At 52.0% G+C, this 24,645-nt stretch overlaps 1 protein-coding gene across 1 annotated transcript in view; it reads left to right on the forward strand.

Moving 5' to 3' along the window:
* Positions 1-24,645, forward strand: part of NUP153 (nucleoporin 153) — a 1,189,258-nt gene that overhangs the window by 981,269 nt on the left and 183,344 nt on the right. The window contains exon 19 of the mRNA XM_069613598.1: positions 18,278-18,652. Within this exon, the coding sequence (XP_069469699.1) occupies positions 18,278-18,652 (375 nt within the window). The remainder of the gene's footprint in view (positions 1-18,277; positions 18,653-24,645) is intronic.

Below are 24,645 nucleotides of genomic sequence, written 5' to 3' on the forward strand. Positions count from 1 at the left end.
TTCAGGTTCTCTTGGCTGGTGCTTAGGTACAGAGCACTACAATAATACATTTTTGCCATGATGAGGTTTCTAGCTAGTGACGCACTGTAAGGGGTGGTAAACGGTCTGCAAGCTGCAATGAGTGCATGTGTATGCAGAAGCAGATCTGACAGCATTTGTTTGTCGGGATAATGATAGGGTGGCATCAAGGTAAAAACCTAACGTTTTAGTAACTTTCAAGACTCTTATGGTGTTACAGTATATGGTGAATGACTGATAGGGCGGCTCTAGTTTGCTCAGGCGTTGTGCGGTGCTCAGGATCAGGAGCTCCGTCTTGTCGTCATTTAGGCATAACCTTGGATGACGAGGTAGACGTCGTTAAGGGCTTGGTGTCAGCTAGATGATCACCTCTGATGGGAATGAGTATCTGGGTGTCGTCCGCATAGTTAGTGTAGGAGACACCCAGGTAGTCCAGCACATCAAAGAGTGGTTTCGTGAAAATGTTAGAGTGTAGGTGACACGCAAGATCCCTGAGGTACGCCGCAGTGAATTGGGGAAGGATCCGTGGCTGCGGATGGGGCAAAGACCCTCATGGATCTATTGCTCAAAAAGGATTTGATCCAGGCCGCAGCAGAGGGCGAGAAGTTGGCAGCAGAGTGGAGGTGCCTGCAAAGGATCTGGTGGTTGACCAAATCAAATGCGGCTGAAAGGTCGAGAAGTAATAGCATTGCTAGTTTGCCCTGATCCTTCAATACCTCAATTTGGGTTTTTAGGTCTATTAAAGCAGTCTCCGTCCCGTGTCTGGGGCGGAATCCGGATTGTCGTAGACCTAGCAAGTTGTTAGATTCCAAGTAATCTTGGATCTAAAGGTATGCTGCACGGTCTAAAATCGTAAGCAAAAATGGAACCGTGGTGATAGGTCGGAAGTTAGTAGGTATGCTTGGGTCTAGGGATGGTTTTTTGAGCAGTGGGATCACCCAAGCGTCCTTAAGGTTGTCCGGGACAATACCTGTTTTAAAGGAGGAGTTGATGAAGGCCGTAATGAATGGGGCCAGATCATGTGCAGAATCCTTGATGATGGGGGCTGGGCAAGGGTTGCCTTGGCAGTTGGATGGTTTAATTCTCAGGATGATATTTTCTACCTCGGTAACAGTGAGCAGTGAGAAGGCAAATGGTTTGGTGTTAGCAGTGTCTAGAGGGAGGGCCCTAGTAGGGGAGTGTGAGCGGTTGTCGACCTTCAGGCTGTCCTGCTTGTCTTTAATTTTAGATTGTAGCGTAGAGATTTTATTTAGTAAGTCTGCTTGAATGTTAGCACACCATTTACTATCTTTCGTGCAAGTGTCTGGGGGGGGAGACTAGAGTTTCTAGCTCTTTTAGGATTCTCAAGAGTTCCTTTGTATTGGAATCAGCTTGCAGAATGCGTTTAAGAGATTCTTTTTTGCAGTGATGATAGCATCTTTATAAGTGAGTAAGGCAAGAAGGAAACCATATTTGTGCTCATCAGCGGGATGGCTTTTCCAGCGATTTTCAGCACAGCATTTAGCTTTGCGGAGCATTCTTAACTGTGGTGTGAACCATGAATTAAGATGTGCTTGTGGTTTGGCCTTCCTGAGTTTGATAGGTGCTATAGAATCTATGGCCGTAAGCGTAGTTTGGTTATAGGTGTCTGCTAGGGAGGTAGGATCAGAGCAGGTTTTGGTGTCTGCATTAAGGGAAGGGAGTAACAGTGGGAGGAGTTTCTCTTTAGTTATGTCCTTTTGACTTCTAGTCGGGAGTGCTGGGGCTATCGGTGTCGGAGTTTGCGGGGTTGCTTCAATATTAAGTTATGATGTGATGGTCAGAATAAGCAAGGGGTATTGTCGAGAACCTTGATATTGCAGTTAGAGCCGGCTAACCAGTCAAGGGTTCTGCATTTGATATGGGTAGGTTCTTGAATGTACAAGGTGAGGCCGAGGTCAGTTAGAACATTCTCCAGATCTATTGCCACGGGATCTTTTGGGTCACCAAGACCTAAGTTAAGGTCGCCTAGGATGATTGTTCATGAATTATTTTTAGTTTTATCAAGGAGAGTGTAAATTTCAGACAAAAGGTCGGTGCCGGTCCTGGGGGCATATAGATAAGGTGGAGGGTGGCTGTTTGGTTGGGCGTTAGTGATAGTTTGAATGACAGCGACTCGGCTGATTCGAGTACCACTCTTGGGTCAAGAGCGTTTTTATGGATGAAGGCCACACACCGCCTCTGGACTGGGCAGTGGTACAGTCACATTGCGTGATGCCATAGTCGGGCGGTAAGGCCAAGGATAGTGAGGGGCCAGATGCGGCGTGTAGGCATGTCTCGGATATAGCGATGAAGTCAAGGTCAGAAGTGGTGATAAGGTCAGCGATGTCTAATGTGTGTGCTGTGAGAGATCTAGCGTTGATAAGGGCGCCCTTGAACACGGGCAGTTTAACCCCTGTGGTAGTGGAGTTGCATGTGGCGGTGGATGAAGGTGAACCAGGTGGTGTGAGGTTTGCTTGGTGGCGTTGATGCGGGAGTGTCGTAGGCGGAATCTGGTGCCTAGTCTCTTGTTTCTAAGAAAGAGGGCGCATAGTTGGTTAGGTGTGGGTTTCCTGGGGAAGTGTTCCAGCCACAGCGCTGGGTCATTAAGGTATTGGTTAATATAGTTGCTAGGGTAGTGTAGGCCTAAGGTGGCAGCTGCAGGGCTCATTCTGGGAGTCAAAGTCGGCCGGGCCTGGTGGTGTAGGTTCGGGCAGGCCAGACTATTGGGTGGCTGATCGGGTTTAGCCCAAAGGGGGAAGTTTGTTGCAGTGGGTAACTGAGTGACTTGGGCAAGCCGTAGGGCTAGAGTGTAGTATAGTAGGAGGAGCACACTGATGTGCATGATGGTAGTACAAGTTACCTGAATAGGGTACCTACGAAATTGTTCACACAGGTCAAGATAGGGTCTCATTAGAAGGGACTATAGTATCAGTGACCAGAGCGGCACAGTGGATACAATTGCCAATGAGGAGTAGGCAAGGTGTGGTTGTCCACCGGGGTGCAGGGTAGACGGGCACACCTAGGGTTGGGCACTGTTGCAAATGCTAAGCGGCAGTCAAGTCCAACACAATGATTAGTGCAGATGGCAGGTGAGGGGTGGAGGGAGCTGTTTTGAGTGGAAAGATGTATAGAGTGCAGAGGGAGAAATGTAGACAATCATGGATTACACTCAGCCTCATGGGATACGAGCCAGGGGGTATGGCCCTGGGCTCTGGTCAGCTCGGGACAGTCTCAGGACAGTAGCTGGCCTTGCCCTCAGGGCCTTACCAGGAAGTGCCGGCTTACGCCTTCCGGCGTAGATTGGATGGGAAGTAGGCTGCTGGAGCCAATCATCAGGCGCCTCATGTCTGCTGAGGAAGTAGGCGCAGGAAAGATGTCAAATGGCCCGGGCGGCCATCTTGGAGTTGATTAAACTTGTGTGCAGTAATGGCGGTGGCACAGCTCAAAGGGTGGTTCCTGCAATGCACATCCGCTGGAGTGTGTGCATTTCCAATTGCAGTATTGTGGATGTTGAAATACTGCTTGTGGTTACCGCGCCTAACTCGCTAAGAGTAACCCAATAAAAACGATTTTGTATTAGCTTGTTAAGGAACAAGTTACTTACCTGTAACTGTTGTTCTCCAGCATGGGTCTGGCATGGATTCACATGCTCATGAATATTCCCCGTCGTCAGGCTGGGAATCCTCGGTAAAGAAAAAACCAGTATCAGTTTCGTTTCTGATCTGTCTTTCGTAGTAATAACCAATCACTGGTCTCTGCGTCATACTGACCACAGCCAATGACTGCCCTCTACCTAAGCACCGCCTCTGGCAGCCATCTTCAGATTTGGAAGCACGAGAAGTGGCAGTATGACCAAGTGAAGAGCCGCAGAGGGGTAGGCGGGAGGGTTCGCATGTGAATCCATGCCAGACCCATGCTGGAGAACAACAGTTACAGGTAAGTAACTTGTTCCTTCTCCAGCATGGGGTCTGGCATGGATTCACATGCTCATGAATAAAGAATACATAGCAGTACACACATGCACAACCACGGGAGGTGGCAAAGGCTCAACATTAAGCATCACATCAAACTTAACATTAAGCATCTTACCTCCTCACCAGGCTCACCTCAGGCGAACAGGTTGCGCAGCACTGCTTGGCCGACCCTGGACTCCTCCCTGGAATCCCGGTCGACGCAGTAGAATTTCGTGAAGGTGTGCGTCGACCTCCACGTAGCAGCCCTGCATATGTCCAGCAGGGGCACACCAGATAGGAACGCCGTGGTAGCTGCGATCGCTCTGGTGGAATGGGCTCTCGGACGGCCAGGCAGCGGTCGGTTTGCCAACCGGTGACAGTACATGATACAGCCGGAGAGCCATCTGGAGATGGAAGCCTTCGAGAGAGCCTTCCCCTGATTGACAGGTCCAAAATTCACAAAGAGTTGTGACGTCTTCCGAAAACACTTCGTGCGGTCCACGTAGAACTTCAGCGCTCTAGCCACATCCAGCGAGTGCAAAGTCCTCTCAGCCGGCGACGAAGGCGACGGGAAGAACACAGGCAACACCAAGGGTTCGTTGAGATGGAAGTCCGACGGTACCTTGGGCATGAAGGAGGGGTGTGTCCTGAGCACTACCCTCGTTGCGTGAAAAGTCAAGTACGGGGCCTTGCAGGAAAGGGCCTGGATCTCTCCCACTCGTCGTGCGGAGGTGATGGCCACAAGAAACGCTGTTTTCCACGACAGAAACTTCAACGGGGCCGAGTGCAGAGGCTCGAACGGAGGTCCCATGAGCTTGGTCAGCACCACGTTGAGCTCCCACGCCGGAGCCTTCACCGGCGGGAACGATCTGAACAGTCCCTTCATGAACTCTTTCACCAGACGATGAGACCACAAGGACGTCCGCCCCGTGGTTCTGGTGTATCGGGAGATCGCAGCAAGATGAATCTTGATGGACGCGTGTGCCAGTCCAGCTTTGGCCAGCGTCAGCAGGTACGGCAGTACTTGGGGAGCCGTAATCCGTAGAGGGTCAATCTTCTGTGCGTGGCACCAGACAGAGAACCTCTTCCATTTGTGTCCGTAGCATTTAAGAGTCGAGGACGCCCTGGCCTTTGCAAGAACCTCTCTGCAGTCGGCCGGTATGTCGTATCCTCCAAACTCTAGCGCTGCAGGAGCCAGGCCTGCAAGTTCAGCGACTTCGGGTCGTGGTGGAGGATGGCGCCTCCTTCCCTGGAGAGTAGATCCGCGTCCGCCGGCAGCTTGATTGGCGGGGACGCTGACAAGTCCAGAAGGTCCGGGAACCATATCTGCCTCGGCCACGCAGGTGCGACGAGGATCATCCTGCACCGTGACCTCTTGAGCTGGTTGACGAGCCGGATTAGCAGGGGCAAGGGAGGGAACGCGTAGAGGAACAGGCCCTCCCAGGGAAACGAGAAAGCATCGCCCATGCTCCTCGCCTGGGGAAACCTGCTGGCGAACCTCCGGCACTTGGTGTTCGTCGCCGTCGCGAACAGGTCGATCTGGGGTGTGCCCCACCGTCGGAAGAGGCGATCCACCAGCTCCTGCCGTAGTTCCCACTCGTGGCACGAGCGCAGCTCCCTGCTGAGTGAGTCGGCGATGGTGTTTTTTTATCCCTGCCAGATGAAACGGCACCAGAAAAATCCCTTGGGCGACGGCCCAATGCCACAGGTCCTGCGCCTCCTTGGACAGCGCTGGGGACCTGGTTCCGCCCTGTTTCCTGATGTAAAACATGGTGGTGGTATTGTCTGTGAAGATCCTCACCACCTTGCCCTTGAGGGACGGAAGGAAGGACCTGAGGGCCCAAAACACTGCACGGAGCTCCAGGACGTTGATGTGCAGGGACTTCTCCGTCGGGAGCCAGAGTCCCCTTGCGTGCAGATTTTCGGTGTGCGCTCCCCACCCTTCCAGGGAGGCATCCGTGGTCACAGTCTCCTGGTGGGCTGGGGTCTGGAAGTCCATGCCCGCCGTCAGATGCGCGCGGGTGCCCCACCACCGTATCGCTCGTCGAGCTTGATCCTTTCCTCGAAGCTGCCCGTCGTCTGGATCCAGCGCGCATCCAGGAATTCTTGCAACGGGCGCATCCGGAGCCTGCACATGGGAATGAGGTAGATGCAGGAAGACATCATCCCGAGGAGGGACTTGATGGACCTCACTTTGGCCGCGTCGGCCACCAACATCCGTTGCACCTTGCCCAAGATGGTCCTGGTCCTCTCCTCCAACGGGGAGGCCAGAAGGGACACTGTGTCGAGCCTCGCTCCCAGAAACAGTGCGTCTTGCGCGGGCACCAGGTGGGATTTGGCGTAGTTCACGGAGAATCCCAGGTCCGTGAGGAGTTGGACGGTCCTTGCCGTGTGGACCACGGCGAGCTCCCTCGTCTTGGCGCGGATGAGCCAGTCGTCCAGGTAGGGGTAGACGTGGATCCCCTCGCGGCGCAGCTGCGCCGCCACCGGTGCGAGGCACTTGGTGAATACCCTGGGTGCCGACCGTAGTCCGAAGGGGAGGGCTTTGAACTGGTAATGACGCCCTTGGACCACGAACCTGAGGAATTTTCGGTGCCCCTTTAGGATGGGAATGTGGAAGTAGGCATCCTCCAAATCCAACGACGATAGGAAGTCTCCTTCCTCCAGTTGACCCAGGACGTGCTGAAGGGTGACCATCCGGAACTTCTGCGCCTTGATGAACTTGTTCAGACGTCGCAGGTCTAGGATGGGGCGCCATCCTCCCGTCTTCTTCTTCACGAGGAAGTATCTCGAGTAGACTCCGGAGCCCCGAAGCCTCTTTGGGACGAGTTCGATGGCGCCCTTCCTGAGCATCGCCTTTACCTCCAGGAGAAGTTGAGGGACGTGAAGTTCTTTCCTGGCCACGGGGGGGACGCGCGGGCACCTTCTCTGAAACTCGAGCGCGTGGCCCCGGGCCAGGGCGTCCAGCACCCAACGGTCGGTGAAGATGGACTCCCACACGCTGACGAAGCTCGCCAGCCGGCCTCCCACCGGGGTGCTTCGGTGGGGGCCCGACCCCACGGCCGGTTCAATCCTGCTTGGACGCGGCCTTGCCTCCTTGGCGACGACGGCGGGGTCCGCTAGACTTGCCTCGTCCTCTGTAGGCCTCTTGCGACGACGAGCGGGCCGCTTGACGGTAGGAAGCGAAACCGCCGCCGGAACCTTTGGAGGCGCCCTTGCCTCCGCTGCTCCGAAAGGGCGTCCGTCGTTGCTGCAGAACTCCAAGGGCCCGGGCCGTCTCAGTATCCGCCTTAATGGCCTGAAGGGAATCGTCCACTGTCTTCCCAAACAGGTTGTTCCCGTCGAAGGGCATGTCCAGGACTCTGGTCTGGACGTCCTGCCGGAAGTCCGTAGCTTTGAGCCATCCACGACGTCGAAGGCAAACGCCGTTGCCCAACTGGCGGAACCCAGTGTCGGCGATGTCCGTCGCCACGGTGATGGCGTGGTCCGAGGCCACCTCACCTTCCTGCAGGATCTCCAGGGCCTCCGCCCTCTTGTCGTCCGGCAGAAAATCCAGCAGGGGAGCTATCTTGTACCAGAGCTCCCTGTCGTAGCGAGCCACGATAGCCAAGGCATTGGCTGCTTTAATCGTCGTCGCTGCCGACGAGATGACTCTACGTCCCATCGCGTCCAATTTCTTTCCCTCGCCGTCCGGCGGGGAAGTCGATGTGGAGGCCGCACCCCCCCCCCCCCCCCGCTTTCTTCCTGGCCGCCGCGGAGACGACGGAATCCGGGGTAGGCTGCGCCCGGAGGCACAGGGGGGCCGTGTCCGGGACCCGGTACTTTTTCTCGTACCGGTCTCTTCTAGCTGGCGTCGTGGAAGGGTTCTTGAGGAGGGAAAGGCCCTCATCCCAAATGTCGTCCAACAGAGGCACTGCGAGGACCGTCTTCCTCTTGGCCTCGCGCCGCTGATAAAGGAAGCCTTCCTTTTTCTTCTCCTCAGGGCAGAGTTGGAAAAGCTCGGAAGCCCTGGAGATCATGGAGTGGAAAGATCCGATCTCGTCAGGCGGAGAAGCCCTGGCGGGAGGCGACGACGGAATATCCTCGTCGTATGCCTCGTCGTCCGTACCGGTCGCTGCCGTGTCAGTCCCCGTATCATCCCCCCGGGTGGACGGGGAGGAGGGCTGGACGGGGCGTGACGGTTGAAAAGGAGGTGGTGGATGGATCCTTCTTTTCTTGGTAGGGGGAACACCAGAAGGCCCCGGTTCTGGATCCCCCGACGGGAGAGGTTCCTCCGTCGGTAACGGTAGCCTCGTCCTTATCTCGGAGCATAAGGACTGTATGGCCAACAAAATGGCCGCCGAGTTGTCTTGCAGCGCTGGTAGAGGGGAATCCGACGGGCGAGCAGGGGCCCCGTCGGTATCCTCGACGATGTCGTCGTCGTCACCTGCGTCGGGGTCCATTCCGACGGGCTGGCCTTCTTCCACGCCTAGGCCGTGGTTTAAGACCTCGATCAGCTCCTCTTCTGAGGTTGAGGCCGAATCTACAATGACGCCCTGCCCCCCCTTCTTCCCCACGGGGGGTTTCACGGGGGTCCTATCGATGGGCACAAAAGAAAACTCCCTCCGAGGAGGCAGGGAGATTCTGGGCCCCGAGGTCGCCACCACTGGTGTAGCCTCCACAGGCTGAGCCAGGGCCGCCGCGACCGTTTCGATAGAGGGCTTGGTCGGATGGATCAAGGCCTTCACCACCTTAGGTGCGCTCACCGCCTTATCCTTGAGGGAGGGGGCACTGCCACGCTCCTCCTCTGCCTTAGAGCTCGACCGGGGCCTCTCCAGGAGCTTCGCCGGGTGCTCGGCCTTCCTCTTACCCGACCCAGAGCGTTGGCTCGTGGTTGATGGTGCCGGGGAGGGTGCGCCCTGCCTGACGCCCGTAGAGCCCGACCGTTCGGCGCTCCCGGTGCCAGCGGACTCGCGGTGCTTAGCCTTATGTTGGGCCCCCGTCGCCGGGGCGCCCTCAAAGGTCTTAGAAGGCTGCTCGGATTTCCTCTTCTTCTCGCCGGACGGGCTCTTACCCTCCAGCCAGTTGGCGAGACGTTGATGGCGGTCCTTCATGGTCCGTTCCGACATGTTGCCGCAAAACGCACAGTCCTTCTCCACGTGCGTCTTGTCCTCATGAAGGCAGTAAAGGCAGAAAGAGTGTTCGTCCTCCTTAAAGACGTTCTGCAGCTGGCATCCAGGGCAGACCCTGAACAGCTTTCCGGGCGTCGAGCTTCCCTTCTCCTGGGCCATCTCCGAGACCGGGCCTGAGAAGCTTCTGGAGTCCTCCGAAGTGTAGCTCGACGAAATCTTCACCCTTGAGGGGCGCAGACTAATCCGACACGGGTCCCCGTTGATCGGATGTAGGATCGGTGGAGCTTGAGGCTCTTTTGACCGAAAAATCGAAGTTTTTGTGAAAAAGCGCGAAAAAATAGCACTAACGCTCGAGAGCAATAGCACGAGGATCCCAACACATGAACGTGCGGTAAAAATCTGAAGATGGCTGCCAGAGGCGGTGCTTAGGTAGAGGGCAGTCATTGGCTGTGGTCAGTATGACGCAGAGACCAGTGATTGGTTATTACTACGAAAGACAGATCAGAAACGAAACTGATACTGGTTTTTTCTTTACCGAGGATTCCCAGCCTGACGACGGGGAATATTCATGAGCATGTGAATCCATGCCAGACCCCATGCTGGAGAAAGCTAAGACCATACCTAGTGCGATCCTGCACTCGGGTGGCAGATGTAGTCCACTGCTCCTGCATTAGACCGGAGCTCCTGCTCCCTCCCGGATGAAGATGCGTCTCCCAGTGAGTGAGTTGCAGGCACTATGCGCCAAGTCACCTTTCACGGTGTTCCATAAGGACAGGGTTGTCCTTAGGGTTCGTCCTCCTTTTCTTCCGAAGGTTGTGTCGGAATTTCATTTGAGCCAGAAGATAATTCTTACGGCGTTCTATCCTCCTCCGCATCCTGGTAAGGAAGAGGAGAGGCTCCATAGGTTGGATCCTAGGAGAGCTTTAAGTTTCTACATCTCGCGCTTGTCCCGGGTCAGAGTGGACGATCAGCTCTTTGTATGATACGCTGGAAGGCGTTTGTGTCAAGCTGTTACTAAGCAGACCTTGTCCAGATGGATTATCTTGACAATCTTTGAATGTTACCGTTTGGCGGGTAAGGGCCCTCCGGTAGGCTTACAGGCCCATTCTACTTGGGGTGTGGCTGCCTCGACTGCTCTGCAAAGGGGTGTTCCCATTCGTAACATTTGTGAAGCAGCCACATAGGCCTCTGTCCATACTTTTGTAAAACACTACTCCCTGGATTCTGTCCATGGGCAAGATTTGGCCTTTGGCAAGGCATTCCTCTATTCTGCAATTTGATTGGGCATTCTAAAATTCTAAATTCTTTTCCCGCCTCCATACGTTGGTACTGCTTTGGGAGTCTGTCATAGATGTGGAATACGTCAGAGGACACAATCCCTTCAAAGAACAAGTTACTTTCTCACTTGGTAACGTTCTTTCGATGGAATGTTCCTCCGATGTATTCCGCATCGCACCCTCCCAGCCTGCCCCTCTACAGAATTTCTTATGCGATTGCAGCTTACGTTTCCGCAAGGCTTTCTGTAGTCATACTGGCAGAAGATTGGTGCCACACCTTCTGGGGAAAAAACTACAACTGAGGCTACGAGCGTCGTGTGTCCTACTCATAACATCCGGTGACGTCGGCTCTCGCCGGAGGCCCTCGAGGGACCGCGTATCGACGTCATCGACGTAGGACTATGACACTGAAAAAATGTCCGAAGCAGCACAGCTGTGGTGATTACTGTCATAGATGTGGAATACGTCGGAGGAACATCCCATCGAAAGAAAGTTACCAGGTAAGAAAGTAACTTGTTCTTTTCTCCCATACTAGTCGGACGCATGTTGCGGAGTTGCCTTGGCATTAGCCAATTATACTAAAATTATTGTTAAAAACCTCCATTCTCTTCCACCCTACGCCGAAGATCGACCTCGGTGAAGATCGTGGAAACCAGCCGTCGAGAACTCCATGACGGACTTTGGGCCTTGGAAGGCCTCTGGCCTCAGCCCGGGCCTTGGAAGGCCTCTGGCCTCGGCCCTGTACAAGTAGGGAGAGTGGGGGGTGGTCATACAAGCTTTCCCACATTTATTTCCTACATATACCCGCCCGCTGCCAATTTGAAACATATGGAGAGTATTCATTTCAAATTCTGCCTGAAGTGTAACGGGAAGTTTCCCTGGGTAGCTAAACACAATACATTGCAATCTGTGTCTCCCACAAGACCATCCCAAGGCTACCTGTCGAGCTTGCAAGCTCTTCAAGCCGAAAACACTTAATGACTTCAGACACCCATGCGCAAGCCCCCGACCCCGGAGGATTGGCCGGCAGCACAGTTATGGGGACAACACCCGGCAGCATAAGCGCAACACGCACTACTTCCACTAAACACATCAGCCCCGGCCGTGACACGACACGCGTGTCGAGCGATCGGTAACAGAAGACAGAGCGGTTCAACGAATCTGTGTCCTCTGGGCGTTCCCGTTCGCCTCATGACAAAGACCAACCGTCCGCGGTTGGTGAAGGTGTCGCACTCCCAATAGTCCCAGAGGCCCGATCGATTCCGACCTCTATCCTCACACAAGGCGCGTAGCATCTACTCCCGAGATTCAACATCCTTCCTCCAAGACCAGCTCCATATCTCGTACCACCTCCGATTCTCGACGCGAGGTCAGATACCACCTCCCAATCTCGGCGCAAGTCTTCGGATCCCTCGGAAGCCCCTCAAAGCACTGGCAAACATTCCTCTAGTCATGGGAAGGGGATAAACAACACAAAAAGCCTTTAGAACACCATGTTCATAAGGAGAAACAAAATGCCCCTTAATCAGTACGAAAGTCCAAGGTCCCTAACCCTCCCACGAAAGGTAAAATAATCCCTCCCACTGCTCAATATATAGGCATGGAGGAGGAAAAAGATGATGTTGTGGTTATCCCTTGCTCCAGAGAATGGAATTCAGCTGATAGCGATAGGGTTATGAGAAAAATGTCATTTTTTGCAAACTTCTATGAAAAAGACCCTAATTATTTTCATAGTTATGCCAACACACCACCTACCTCTGACCCTTCAGGGTCCAAGGCCTCTCAACCCCCTGCTAAAAGACTCTGCTCTGATGCCCCGGCACAGGGCTTGGTCACAGACTCTTTGGTCATTGAACCTTACCATCCCGAGTCATATTGTGAGGAAACAGAACCACAAATGCTGGAAAACCAGACGGGGATCTCTTATTATGGGGATGACGAGGACCAGTAGGAGGAGAATGACTCACTGGTAGATAATCAACCACTCCTCAATGCGGTACTGGCTAAGGCAGCAGCCCATTTTCATATTGACACACAAGGTGTCCAAGAGGACAGGGATTTTGCGGAAGAGATCCTAGGTGACAAAAGAGCCATTACTCAGGCTATCCCTATATTAAAATCTATCCAGCGTAGAATTGACCCCTCGCTGGTAACTCCAAATCTTACTCGTGCGGTTAATACACGAGTTGAAAAATGATTCAGTGCTGTACCCTCCGATCCTCTGTACATTAGGGGTCAATTAAAACCTGACTCCCTGGTAGTAACAACCACCAGAAAGAGGGCAGGTACACCACTTGCTTCTTCTGAAGCGCCTCCCGATAAAGAGAGCAAAAGTCTATATGCTCTGGGCAGGAAAGTTGCCTCCACTTCTGCCTATCGGGCACAAATTGCTAAAAGTGCCACTCTTTTGGTAAGCTACAATTGCCATCAGTGGGAAGAAGTAGCTGCTTTAGTATCCTCTGCACCTGAACCACTGAAGAGCCAGTTGGCTCAGCTGGCAGCAGATGGTAGGTCCGTATCGGGATGCATACTGAAACTTTGATGCAGCAGTTAATGCTGGAAGATTGATCGCCGAAGGCACTGTAATAAAGCGTAATGCATGGTTAAGACAGTAGGGGTTCAAACCCGAAACCCAAGCCACTCTTATAGTCATGACGGTAGAGCCGAACTTACTATTCGGCAAGGCAGTGGAGGAAGCCTTAAAGACAGCGAAGGACGAGTACGAGACCCTAAAATCTCTTGGACAACTCGCAAATAAACCCTCCGGACAGAGGGGAAACACATTTTTGTCGCTTTCGGGGCCAATGCTCCTAGAGGGGTTCAAACGACTATCAGAATCCAGGAACCTCACGGGACAGCAATCAGTTCCAATCATCACAAAGCTTCCCCAGAGGGCAGCGCATTGACCGCATTAGGGGTGTAGAGGCAGCCCTGCCAGAGGTGGTACGCCACCCAGTAAACAGTGATGTTCCGCTACAGGTCCCCTCCCATGCATCCCCAGTAGGGGGGAGCATTTCCACCTATACCCACGCATGGGAGGGGAATCACTTCGGACAGATGGGTGCTGTCCAGTGTCCGCAGGATACTGTATAGAACTACCAGGGTGCCCCCACGGCCATCCTCCGAGACAGAAGGTACACTCGTTGGAACACCAGAAAATACTCCTCGAGGAGATCACCATTCTGCTTGCAAAGGACGCCATATAACTCGTCCCGGGCAGCCAGGTAAACGGGTATTTATTAGACCACCTTCCTTGTGCCAAAAAAGATTTAACATTGCACCTAGTATTAGATTTGCGCCCTGCAAACAAGTATGTCAAGCCACAAAAATTCCACATGACTACACTACAAGAGGTAATCCACCTACTACAAAAAGGGGGATTACATGGCAACATTGGATATAAAAGATGCCTATTTTCATATTTCAATGTTCCCAGTGCACAGAAGATTCTTGCGTTTCAAAATAGACAGCCAGCACTACCAGTTCAAGGTGCTGCCCTTCAGAATAGCCTCGGCTCCAAGGGTATTCACCAAGGTACTGGCAGTGGTGGCGGCACACCTACGCAGGGAGGCAATCCCAGTGTACCCTTACCTGGACGACTGGCTCATTACAGGAGAATCCCCCTTAATTTGCAGATTAAACATCCAAAGAACTATCAACCTCCTCTTCCAATTGGGCTTCTCAACGAGAAAAAATCAAGCATGGTGCCAAGCACCTCAGAACAGTTCCTAGGAGCTGTCCTAAGCACCCAAGAGGGGTTGACCTTTCCATCAGAGGAAAGAATTTTGAAATCTGTTAGTGCAAATTCCTCAATCAGGCCGGTCGCCAAATAAGGGTGCACAAAGCCATGCATTTCCTAGGCATGATGGCATCTTGCATTTACCTGGTACCCCACACGCACCTGCGACCCATGCAGGAATGTTTGGCAAAACAGTGGTCTCAAGCAAGTGATCAGTGGGACGATCTAGTGGTGGTTTCGCCAACACTAGTACAGAGTCTTCGCTGGTGGACAATAGAGAATCTTTCAAAGGGGAAACCCTTCTACGATCCAGAGATGCAGGCTGTTGTCACAACAGATGCCTCCCTAGCAGGGTGGGGAGCCCACTACCTTCACCATACACCTCAGGGTCTCTGGTCTCACACAGTGGCTCAGAACCACATCAATCTGTTAGAACTTCTGGCAGTCTTCAGAGCACTTCGGGCATTCAAACCCCTCCTATCCAACCAGTCAGTGCAGACCCTAACATACAGCACGACTGAAATGTTTTACCTAAACAAACAAGGGGGCACTCGTTTGCCAAATCTGTCCAAGCTTGCCCAGAAAATCTGGAAATGGGCACTCAAACGGAAGATTTACCTGTCATCCCAACATGTTCTAGGGGATCTCAACTCACTAGCAGATGCTCTGAGCAGGGATCCCCTCCCAGAAGAACAAGAACTCGAGTGGAGACTACACAAAGAAGTCTTAGGAGACCTCTTCTCTCAGTAGGGTTTCTCCACTATAGACCTATTTGCGAAAACAGGCAATGCCCAAACTTCGCATCCAGGTTCCCCCAGCCAGGCTCCAAGGGGAACACCCTATGGATGAATTGGTCAGGGATGCTTGCCTATGCTTTTCCACCAACCCCTCTGTTGAGGAAGGTGGTGAGCAAGATCCACAGGGAATTGTTGACTCTCATCCTGGTTGCTCCTATGTGGGCAAGACAACCATGGTATCCACACCTATGCAAACTGGCGGTGTGCGACCCCATCAAACTCCCGTGCTGGTACAACCTACTCACCCAGCACGAGGGGCTAACCGTGCATCCTCAGCCCAGCTCGATGTACTTGGCAGCAGGCACCGGAAGTCAGAGTTTGGACATCTCAGTTTACCCCAGAGATGTATGGATATCTTGAAGGAGTCAAGAAAACCGAACACAAGGCACTGTTACTATGACAAATGGAAACAATTCGTTATTTGGTGCCAGAATAAGCAAATCAACCAAGTTGATTGTACTCCCTCTAAAGTCACCTATATGCTCCACCTATTGGATGCAGGGTTAGTGTTGAACTCACTAAAAGTGCACCTGGCAGCTTTATCAGCCTACATCACTTCCCATAACAATGTGTCATGGTGGAAAGTGCCAGTTGTCAAAGCATTTATGGAAGGGATAAAGAGACTCCACCCTCCAATTTCTAACCCACCACCAGGTTGGGACCTTAATGTGGTACTTGCTAAGCTCATGGGACCACCCTTTCAGCCCATGCACAAATCTAGTCTCAACCACCTGACTTATAAAACTGCCTTCTTAGTAGCCATCACTTCCATAAGAAAGGTCAGTGAAATTCAAGCTCTGTCAGTGCAAGATCCTTTCTTTACTATTCATAAGGATAAACTGGTTTTACGCACTCACCCTAGGTTCTCACCGAAGTTCATTTACAAATTCCATGTTAATCAGTCTATTGAGCTAACGGCCTTCTTCCAAGAACCCAAGAGCTCTGCTGAGGTGAAACGACACACACTAGTTGGGAGGAGGGCGGTCCTCTACTATGTAGACAAGACCAGACCGCCAAGAAAAACAGATCAGCTGCTTGTCTCCATAGCTCCAGGCAGAGAGGGAGATTGCGTCTCTAAGACTCCTCACTCGATGGCTGGGGAGCCACCCTGGTCGATCTCTCGGTCCACGGCACCTGGACCCGGCAGGAGCAGGAATACCACATCAACTGGTTGGAGCTGAACGCCATCTGGCTAGCGCTCAGGGCATTCCTCCCACTCCTCAGGGGCAAGACTGTCCTCATCCAGACAGACAACTCGACCATTATGTACTACGTCAACAAGCAGGGAGGCACCAGATCCCCTCCTCTGTGCAGACTGGCGATCAGCATGTGGGAGTGGGCCCTGGAAAACGACATTTACCTCACAGCAGTCCACCTCCCGGGGGAATCCAACCTGGAAGTGGACAGGTGCAGCAGGCTGGGAGCAGCCAATTAAGAGTGGCAGCTAAACAACCTAGTTATTCAGGAGATCTTCGACCAGTGGGGTCTCCCCCACGTAGATCATGCCTCCCGACGGCCCCAGCACATCCTCTGGCATAACCTAGGGGCAGAATCATACACCCCGCGCCAGGGAAGCTAGCCCTTACAGAGTGGTACTTGAGCAGGTAACGCTTTGAATTGACCCCATTGGCCTGCAATTTGGACGACGTGCTCTCCTTTTCGGTACACCTCGCTCACTCAGGAGTACAGGTTGACACTTGCCATACATACCTTGCAGCCATCGGTGCTTACATGAACTCGTAGGAAGGCATTTTTTCCTCCTCCAACCCTATCGTCAAACATCGTACGGGCCTCGCTAGGCTCTACCCGCCCGTCAAGATTCCACCCCGTGTGGGACCTTAATATAGTCTTGGGCGCCGTAGCGCACAAACCATTGGAGCCAATGGCGTCCGTGGACATTAGATTGGTCACCATCAAGACAGCCTTAATAGTTGGTCTTACCTCGGTTCGCAGGGTCAGCGAGATTCAGGCAATGTTCGCCTCTGAACCTTACACCTCCTTTCACAAGGATAAGATAGTCATAATGACGCACCTGGATTTCTGCCCAAGGTTCCATCTGCATTCCACTTGAACGAGGAAATTGTCCTTCCTACGTTCTTTCCCGATCCCAAGGATGATGCACAGAAGGTGCTGCACTGCCTGGATGTTAGGCGTGCCCTGAAATTCTACTTTGACAGAAGCAAGGGCTTCCACAAGTCGGATGCCCCTTTTGTCACTTTCGGCGGCTCAAAGCCAGGCTATCGGGCCTCTAAGACTTCCATATCCCACTGGATGGTCTCTGCCATCAGAGGCGTACGAGGGCCAGCACAAACCGCTCCTAGCAAACATGCATGCCCACGCAGTCAGGGCCAAGGCAACGGCCATCTCCTTCCAGCGCCATGTCCCTTGGCACGTCATAAGCAGGGCGGCCACTTGGGCCTCTCCCTCGGCTTTCTGCAAGCATTACTGTTTGGATGCTGACTCTAGATCTGATGCGGCTTTCGGACAGGCGGTTCTCAGGAACCGGTTTGCTTAAGGAGGGTATCCTCTCCACCCTGGGGCCACAATCAGTTGTAATCGCCCATACAGTATGGAGGAAAGGGGACGGGACGTAAGCGTAATTATAAGTTACTCACTGTAGTGACTAAAGTACTCTTAGTACATAGTCCCCTTTCCTCCATACGTCCCACCAACCTCCCCCTAATAATACTAGTGTCATTAGGCAATGTTAAATCTATTGTCAACGCATCAATGGGGACAGAGGTGTGGCGCCGGAGGGTCGAGTCAGGGCAGTGCATGCTCACTGGGCTGCGCCCCCGAGCGCCTCTAAATTTAAAGGCGAAGAATGTTTTCCTGGTGGGACACCCAATCAGTATGGAGGAAAGGGGACTATGGACTAAGAGTACATTAGGCACTACGGTGAGTAACTTATAATTTAGTGCCCATTAATCAGCAGCAAATACACTGTAAGAACATTAGGAAGACAATGAGTTTTTCTGTTTGTCTAAAATGCTCATTGCCCCTTTGATCCTAGTTCCATGCTAAAACACCCAAAATAAATAATAAATCCTTCGCCAATAACAAGTGCTTTTTCATTTACTCCAATAGTGTTGTGATTCATCGCTGTTCAAATCCTGTACTTTTAGTGCTTTTTGTATTTGAGGCTGTGATTGCGTGGTAGATTTTAAGTTGCAATGGGTTTTCTTACCATTCCACGTTCATTGTTTGTGACTTCTGAATGTATGTGATCTAGTTCCAATTGCTTTTTGTTGTGTGCTATGAGAAACGTACAGGTGATGGAGATTATGGCTGTAAAGTGACATGGTTGCTATATGCAACAGATTTGCTTTAATCAATGAAACAAATGTTTTTAGACCTTATTATTTTACTTGTTTTGTTATAGAGCAAGGAGCAGCAAAGCCAGCTTTCAGCTTTCTGACTGGTGCTTCATCCACCACAGCTGTTTCCAGCACGTTGGCCACCTCCAGTAGCGCATTTGGCAGCACTGCATCATCTGCTTCAAATCCACCAGCTGCCTCTTTTGTATTTGGACAAGCTAGCAGTACCTCTGGAAGCTCTGCCTTTGGCAGTGCTAATGAACCAAAAGCACCCCAGCCTTTTATGTTTCCCTCTCAAGACAGCACGCCTGCAACGACATCCTCCAGCACAGGAACAACTGCTGCTGGACCTACTTTTCTCTTCGGACAGTTAGCCAGCAACAGTAGTACAACTACTCCAAACTTCAGCTTTGGTGGGGCTGCAAACACAAGTTCCACGGGTAGGTGTTTAGGGACATGCTAACAGAATATCGGGATGGCATTGTCCTCATAAATGATTATCTGGTATCTATTTTCTTCCCAATGTTTTAGAAATTGCGTGTCATGGGCAAGTTTAAATGCGTTTCCATCCATTTTGATGTATTTTTACAGAAAAAGGAACATGTATTCTGACAGCTCAGTACAGAGCCTAATTTGTGAGACATAGTTTAATGAAAGGTGTTTCGTGAGCCACAGTTATTTGTCACTTGCTGTCCTTCGGATAAGTGGACAGGTACTGATGGAAGTCGCTTAGAATGTGTAGGGCTAGCGAATGGATGTGTAATGCCTCCCAACTGATTTCTTCATTGAACAGTATATTTGGATAACTTGTAATTGTAAAGAGTCAACCATTTAAAAAGTGCACTCCTTTGAACCTGTTTGACGATCAACCGTTTATTTACTTATTTTTGCAGCAGACAGATCTACCTGTTAGGGCTATACTTACTAACCACCTCATATGGGTATTTCCTTAGGTGATTTTGCTCCCAGTGTTGGGGAAAGTTTTTCCTTTTGCTGCTTTCCCTCTATAGAGATCTATGGACCCCGCCAATGTATTGCTGTTTTGATCCAGACCTAACCTTTGGAGGCAAGTGAAGCGTTTTTGCTTTATTAACCTTACTAAGCTCATCTGTTTGGTGGGCACTGATGAGTCCCTATGTCTCAGTGCAGTGGGACTTTGTCCTGCATTGTTAAATGTCTTTGTTAATTTTAAACTGCACATCTCACCTTTGGGGTGAGGTGTGGCAGGAATACTTTTTATCCCTTCAACATTCTTTTGCAACTTCTTCATTACTTGGCTGATGTGTCCAAGACTGGCTGGTGGCAGCAGATATTTTTCAGCTGATTCTTTTTTTTTTTAAAACAAATATTTTTTTTAATTTACCTACATGCACTTTTGCATTTTACTGCACAATGCCTTTTAGAGTAGCATACACTCTAAAATGGCCATACCACAAGATTTCTACCTAGATTTTGGCCATCTTTTATTTTGGCCTTCTTACAGCCCTCTGAAGGCCGCTTTTTTATGTTCAGCTCTTTCCCCAGACAGAGCATTAGTTTTCCCTGTCAAAGCAGCAGTATGCATTTCTGGCTGGATGTGGGGGCTGGGACTGTCTAGTCGGAGTTCACATCCTGGCCAAAGGATCTGTTGCTGGGCAGATAATGGTGATTTCCATGAGTGGACAACCCCAGCCAGTTTGAATGGTGCATGTACTTGCCATTGGTAGGATTTGGGGCAAATCCAACTCAAATCAAGGATAAACTGACTGCAACACCCCTTTGAAAAAGAGCATTTTGCTGAAGACTGTGCGCTCGTCCTAGCCATTCAAAATAGTCTTCCACCATCCTGGCGGAGCCCTGCTACTTAGCTAATCCCCAGACGGCCTTCACCTGTGCTTTGACCCATGGAAACAGCCAGTCTCAACTCCTGTTTTGGGGGGGCCCTTTGTTTGGGGCGCCCTGCCTTTGGATGTGTTTGGGGGGTCCTGCCTTTGGAAGCCTTCGAAAGCATCCCGGAACCATCCTGTGGGCAGACAAGCTTCTTTGTGGGCTACTTTGTTGCATCAGTGGTCCTGAGCACGGACGTAGAACTCTGCAGACCCTCAACTTGTGAAAAAGGCCTTGCCCTGCAGTTCCCCAACACAGATGCTCCTTGAAGGACCAACTTCTTTGTTTCCGCAATGAGGGGCAACTACAGCTATTAGACCATCGCTGATGTCTGCCGGCATTGTGTATGGGGGGGGCTTGAGGTCAACCAAAGCGTGGTGGTCCTTTATTCATAGTGCCAGGTTTGTCCAGCTCTTCATTGCCAGGAACTCTTGCCAGTGTGCAGAACCGCCAATTAGCCTGAACTAAATCCAGATACTGAAAGTGACCCCTTCACCAGCTACCCATAGACCCCCTTCGACGCAACCAAGACATGAAGCACAATGTTAACTCTTTCAGGGGGCAAAGTGTTGGAGTTCCTTAGCCAGACCACACCAAAGGTGAATGTGTATATAACAGTGTATGTCTAGTGACTGACTTGCCTGTGGTTTTTAATTGATAATGATTGCTAAGGCATAAATAAATATAATTGTATTGATGTACATTCTGCCTAACTTTTGTTACTAAGAGTGATCTCTGTGTGCCTAACTGAACCTTTCATCACTCCAAGTCTTAAGCCTTACTGCTCATAACACTACCTTGATAGTTTGGGTAGACATTCATGTCTTTCCCTGTTAACAAGAAAAGGGGTATTCTAATAGATTATTTCCTGCCATGGAGGCCTCATCTGATATCCATACCCCACCGAAGCTGTTCTTCTGGAACCTTTCTGCTGCCCGGTCCCACATTGGGTCCATCCTGACCCCTCCCCTTTGTCCCCTTGTCGAAAGTGACGTTGCGACCGCTATAAGTAGCTGCACCCCATGACCTCAGTTCCCTTTTTCCATGCACTTGTTCTCTTATCGGGAACCTGCTTGTCGAGCAAAACCTATTTTTTCGTCATGCCGACTCGGTCGAAGGCCTCGGGCTTCTAGCCCTATGTGCCTGTCTCCGATCTGCGCTGCATATGCTTGTACTGCCTGGGTGAGCACGACCTCCACGATTTCAGGTCGTGTCTGCCTAAGCACCCAAAAAGGCCCTTAGGTTCTGTGGTCTCGATTGAGGTCGTGGATTGCTGTTTCAAAGACCGAACAGCCCTGTGCATGCCGAAGGAGAAACACTGAGGTCTCGCTCGCCTAGTGAGTACTCTCATCCTCCACCAAGAAAAACAGCCACCGCTCCAGGAGTTCGCCTGTTCGGTTGGCACCGGTATCCTTCCCAATTATCCACAAATGAGGGGTGCGAAAGCTTTTGCCTGAAGATGCTGGACATCTTCGCCTAGGCACCAGCGGTTCCAAACCCGGGAACCCGTGGTGCAGGCAGGTGCGCCGAAGGGGCCTGCTGTGTCTTCCACGGCTGGCAGCATACCCTCAAGGGACCATCCCTGCTGACCTTCAGGTCTGACCCCCTGAAGCAGAGTGCTCTGTGCCGTCATGCTAAAGCCACTGCCTCGGCGGTGGTGATGTTGTCTTGGTCGTTAGCGCTGTAGACTCCGTGGCTCTGTGGGGATTTCACCCCGCTTCCTAGAGACGCCTGCATGTAAATAAAATGTACAACCTTTGGCGGTGAGCTTGTCCCTTTTGGTCGAGAACCAAACATGGGTCATAGGGAAGAAAGGGATTTCCCCCAAAGAATTTTATGGGGGTCATGACGTGCTGGACATGGCTTCTAACCTGCATGGAGCCAGTGGTTTGAATACCTCTGTGGAGTTGGACATTCTGCCACCCCCTTCTCCAGCAGACCTCCAGCCTCTTTTCAGCACCTGATGGCAAAGGTAACTAATACCCTTGGTGTCTCTGTGCCTTCTAGGTCCAGAGTTCATCACAAGCTCTGCCACATTCGGGATGATGCCCCAAAGGAGGAGACCTTACTGCCTTTCAACATGGCGGTTGAGCCGCCAGTGATTGAAGTGTGGGAGAAGCCTACTTCTGTGGGCCCGGTGGACCGAGAGCTGGAAAGGAAGCACAGGCATGCGCCTTTGGACCCGGCCTTCCTCTCTGCCCATGCTTCCCCTAAAAGCCTGGCAGTGCAGGGCGCAACCACAGGCATGAAAACCTCTACATTCCTGTCCCTTCCACCGGACAGGAAGAGCAAGAAGCTGGATGCGTGGGGCCAGAAGGTGTTTGCGCCAGCCAATCTTGAGCTGTGTGCCATAAATGTGTATTGCACCATGTCAGTTTTCTTTTGCCCTCTGGTACGCTGTAGCTGGTGCTGCTGAGCATGTCTTAGAGGGGGAGAGGAGGGATGGTTTTCTGTCCCTTGTGGCAGACTGTAAGGAGGCTGCACAGCAGATGCTGCAATCCAGTTTAGATACTGCAGACTGTGTGGGCAGAGCCATGGCTACTGCCACTGTGGTCAGGTGCTATTCTTGGCTTTGGACAACAGGGTTTGCGCCCAACGTACAGACAAGGTTACTTGTTTGGAGCCAAGGCAGACAATGCCCTCCAGCAGGTCCAGTCTAAAGCTACAGCCAATAAATTGAGACTGGGAGTTTCGTGCTGAGTTTCCAGTCTGCTCCAGTTCTCTCACTGCCACAGACGTGCTTTGTGCTTCTCTGCCGCTCCTGCCTCTAGGATTTTCGTTTGGTGGTATACACCTTTAAGAAAGTGCAACCTCGATCTGCTACAAAAACTCATTTCCACGCGGAGTTTCGTGCTGAGTTTCCAGACTGCTCCAGTCTGCGCCTGGACCCGGAGGGCGGACCAACGCGCTTGCAGCTCATCCATGCCCGAAGGATGCGGAGGTAGGCACTGATTGACTTATTTGACACTCGCCAGCTGTGCCCTCGCCTCTGCCCTACCGCGGCTTCCTCCGCCGCCAATTTCTCCAGACCCGTCCCTCCTCTCTGGCCTCTTCCGAGCCCTGCTACCCACCCACCCCCCGGCCCCCCCTTTTCCCCTACTCCTTCCCCCCTTTCCCTTCCCTGCCTCCCCATCCCTTCTATCCTCACCCCCCTTCCATGGAGGAAGACCCGGACCAGCGTCTACTAAGGAGCCAAGTGAAAAAGAACTTACTTCTCTCGTCTGCTTCCACCACCGCTATCTTTCCACGCCAAGCAGCCGCGGCGAACGCCATGCAGTCCCCTCTGGACACGGCCCCCCCAAAAGCATTTTCCTCCTTTCTCAATTACCTGACAGCAACGTTCAGCCGTCAGGGATTCGGCCGCCGCCGGCCTCAAGCTCTATGGACCTAGTGTCCTCACACGCCCTCCTTGGGCCCGGAGACCTGATGATTCCAGCGCCTCTCAATGCATCCAGAGACAGCTCCCTTGAGCCTTCCACAGACTTTTTTTCCACAACTTCCTCTACCCACCCCCCCTCCTGTCAACCGCCCTGTTGAACTTTTTCAAGACTCAAGGGAAAAGAAAGCTATCTACCGACTCCAAACTCTCAGACGCAGAAATTCTGGAAGCCCTTGACGAAACCTCACCTGCCCCTAAAACCAGGAAAACTCTCGCTACCCAAGACTCCCAACTCCCTCCACCTACTCAAGCTCTTGCCCAAACCCTTGCATGTGGTGGAAACCCGTTAGATACTCCGGCTTCGACCATCCTGGACTCTGATCGCGCACACAGCACTGTTCCAACTGCCCCACCAGATGGCCAAGCGAAGACCTCGCCTTCCATTCCAAGTCCGGAGGTCAGTCCACTCCCTCTGTCAACTACCAACGATCGATCGGTCAACCAGGGCCTCTCGGTCATTAAGGACTCACTACAGCCCAAAGCTTACCCACGTCACAGAGAAATGTCTGCCCAACCTTGGACCAAGACGCACCTCTCTACCTTCACCCCTCTGGCTATGCCACGAGATTTCTCAGGCAACACCTCCCTCTTGGAAGACCCCAAATTCCACCCGAGCTCCGCAACTACAAGGAAGTTCAATCCATCAGAATTGGAAGGTAGAACTTCAAGGCGTAGGCACTCATTGGCGAACCCCACATCTCTAGGCCCCAGAGACACGCCACTGAACACTAGAAGACTCTTAGATCCCGCTTCCCCTTCCCATAAAGACTTACCAAGTAACAGAAAAGACTTAACCACAATCATGTCCGCAATAACCATCGCAATGGCCCCCTTTTGTAAACTTTACGAAACACTAGGTGACGCATCAAGAGACAACACGGCTATTTTAGCTACCATTCAGTCTACGCTAACCTTCCTGGAAGGCTACATAACCGCCATCGACTTGAAGTACGACATCCCCCATATCCAAAAAGACTTGCCACTTCTGGCGCCGGACGCCCCTCAATCTCTTTCCATCTTGACGAAGAGTCCTTCACCGAAGGCCATGGCCGATATGTCTACCCAGACCCTCCAACCCAAGTCCTCCAACGACCTTGCTCCAATATTCGCAAACAAACCAAAGCTGGC

The sequence above is a fragment of the Ambystoma mexicanum genome, chromosome 5p (assembly GCF_040938575.1).
Source record: "Ambystoma mexicanum isolate Mex_15411 chromosome 5p, UKY_AmexF1_1, whole genome shotgun sequence".
In the NCBI taxonomy this organism is placed as follows: Eukaryota; Metazoa; Chordata; class Amphibia; order Caudata; family Ambystomatidae; genus Ambystoma; species Ambystoma mexicanum.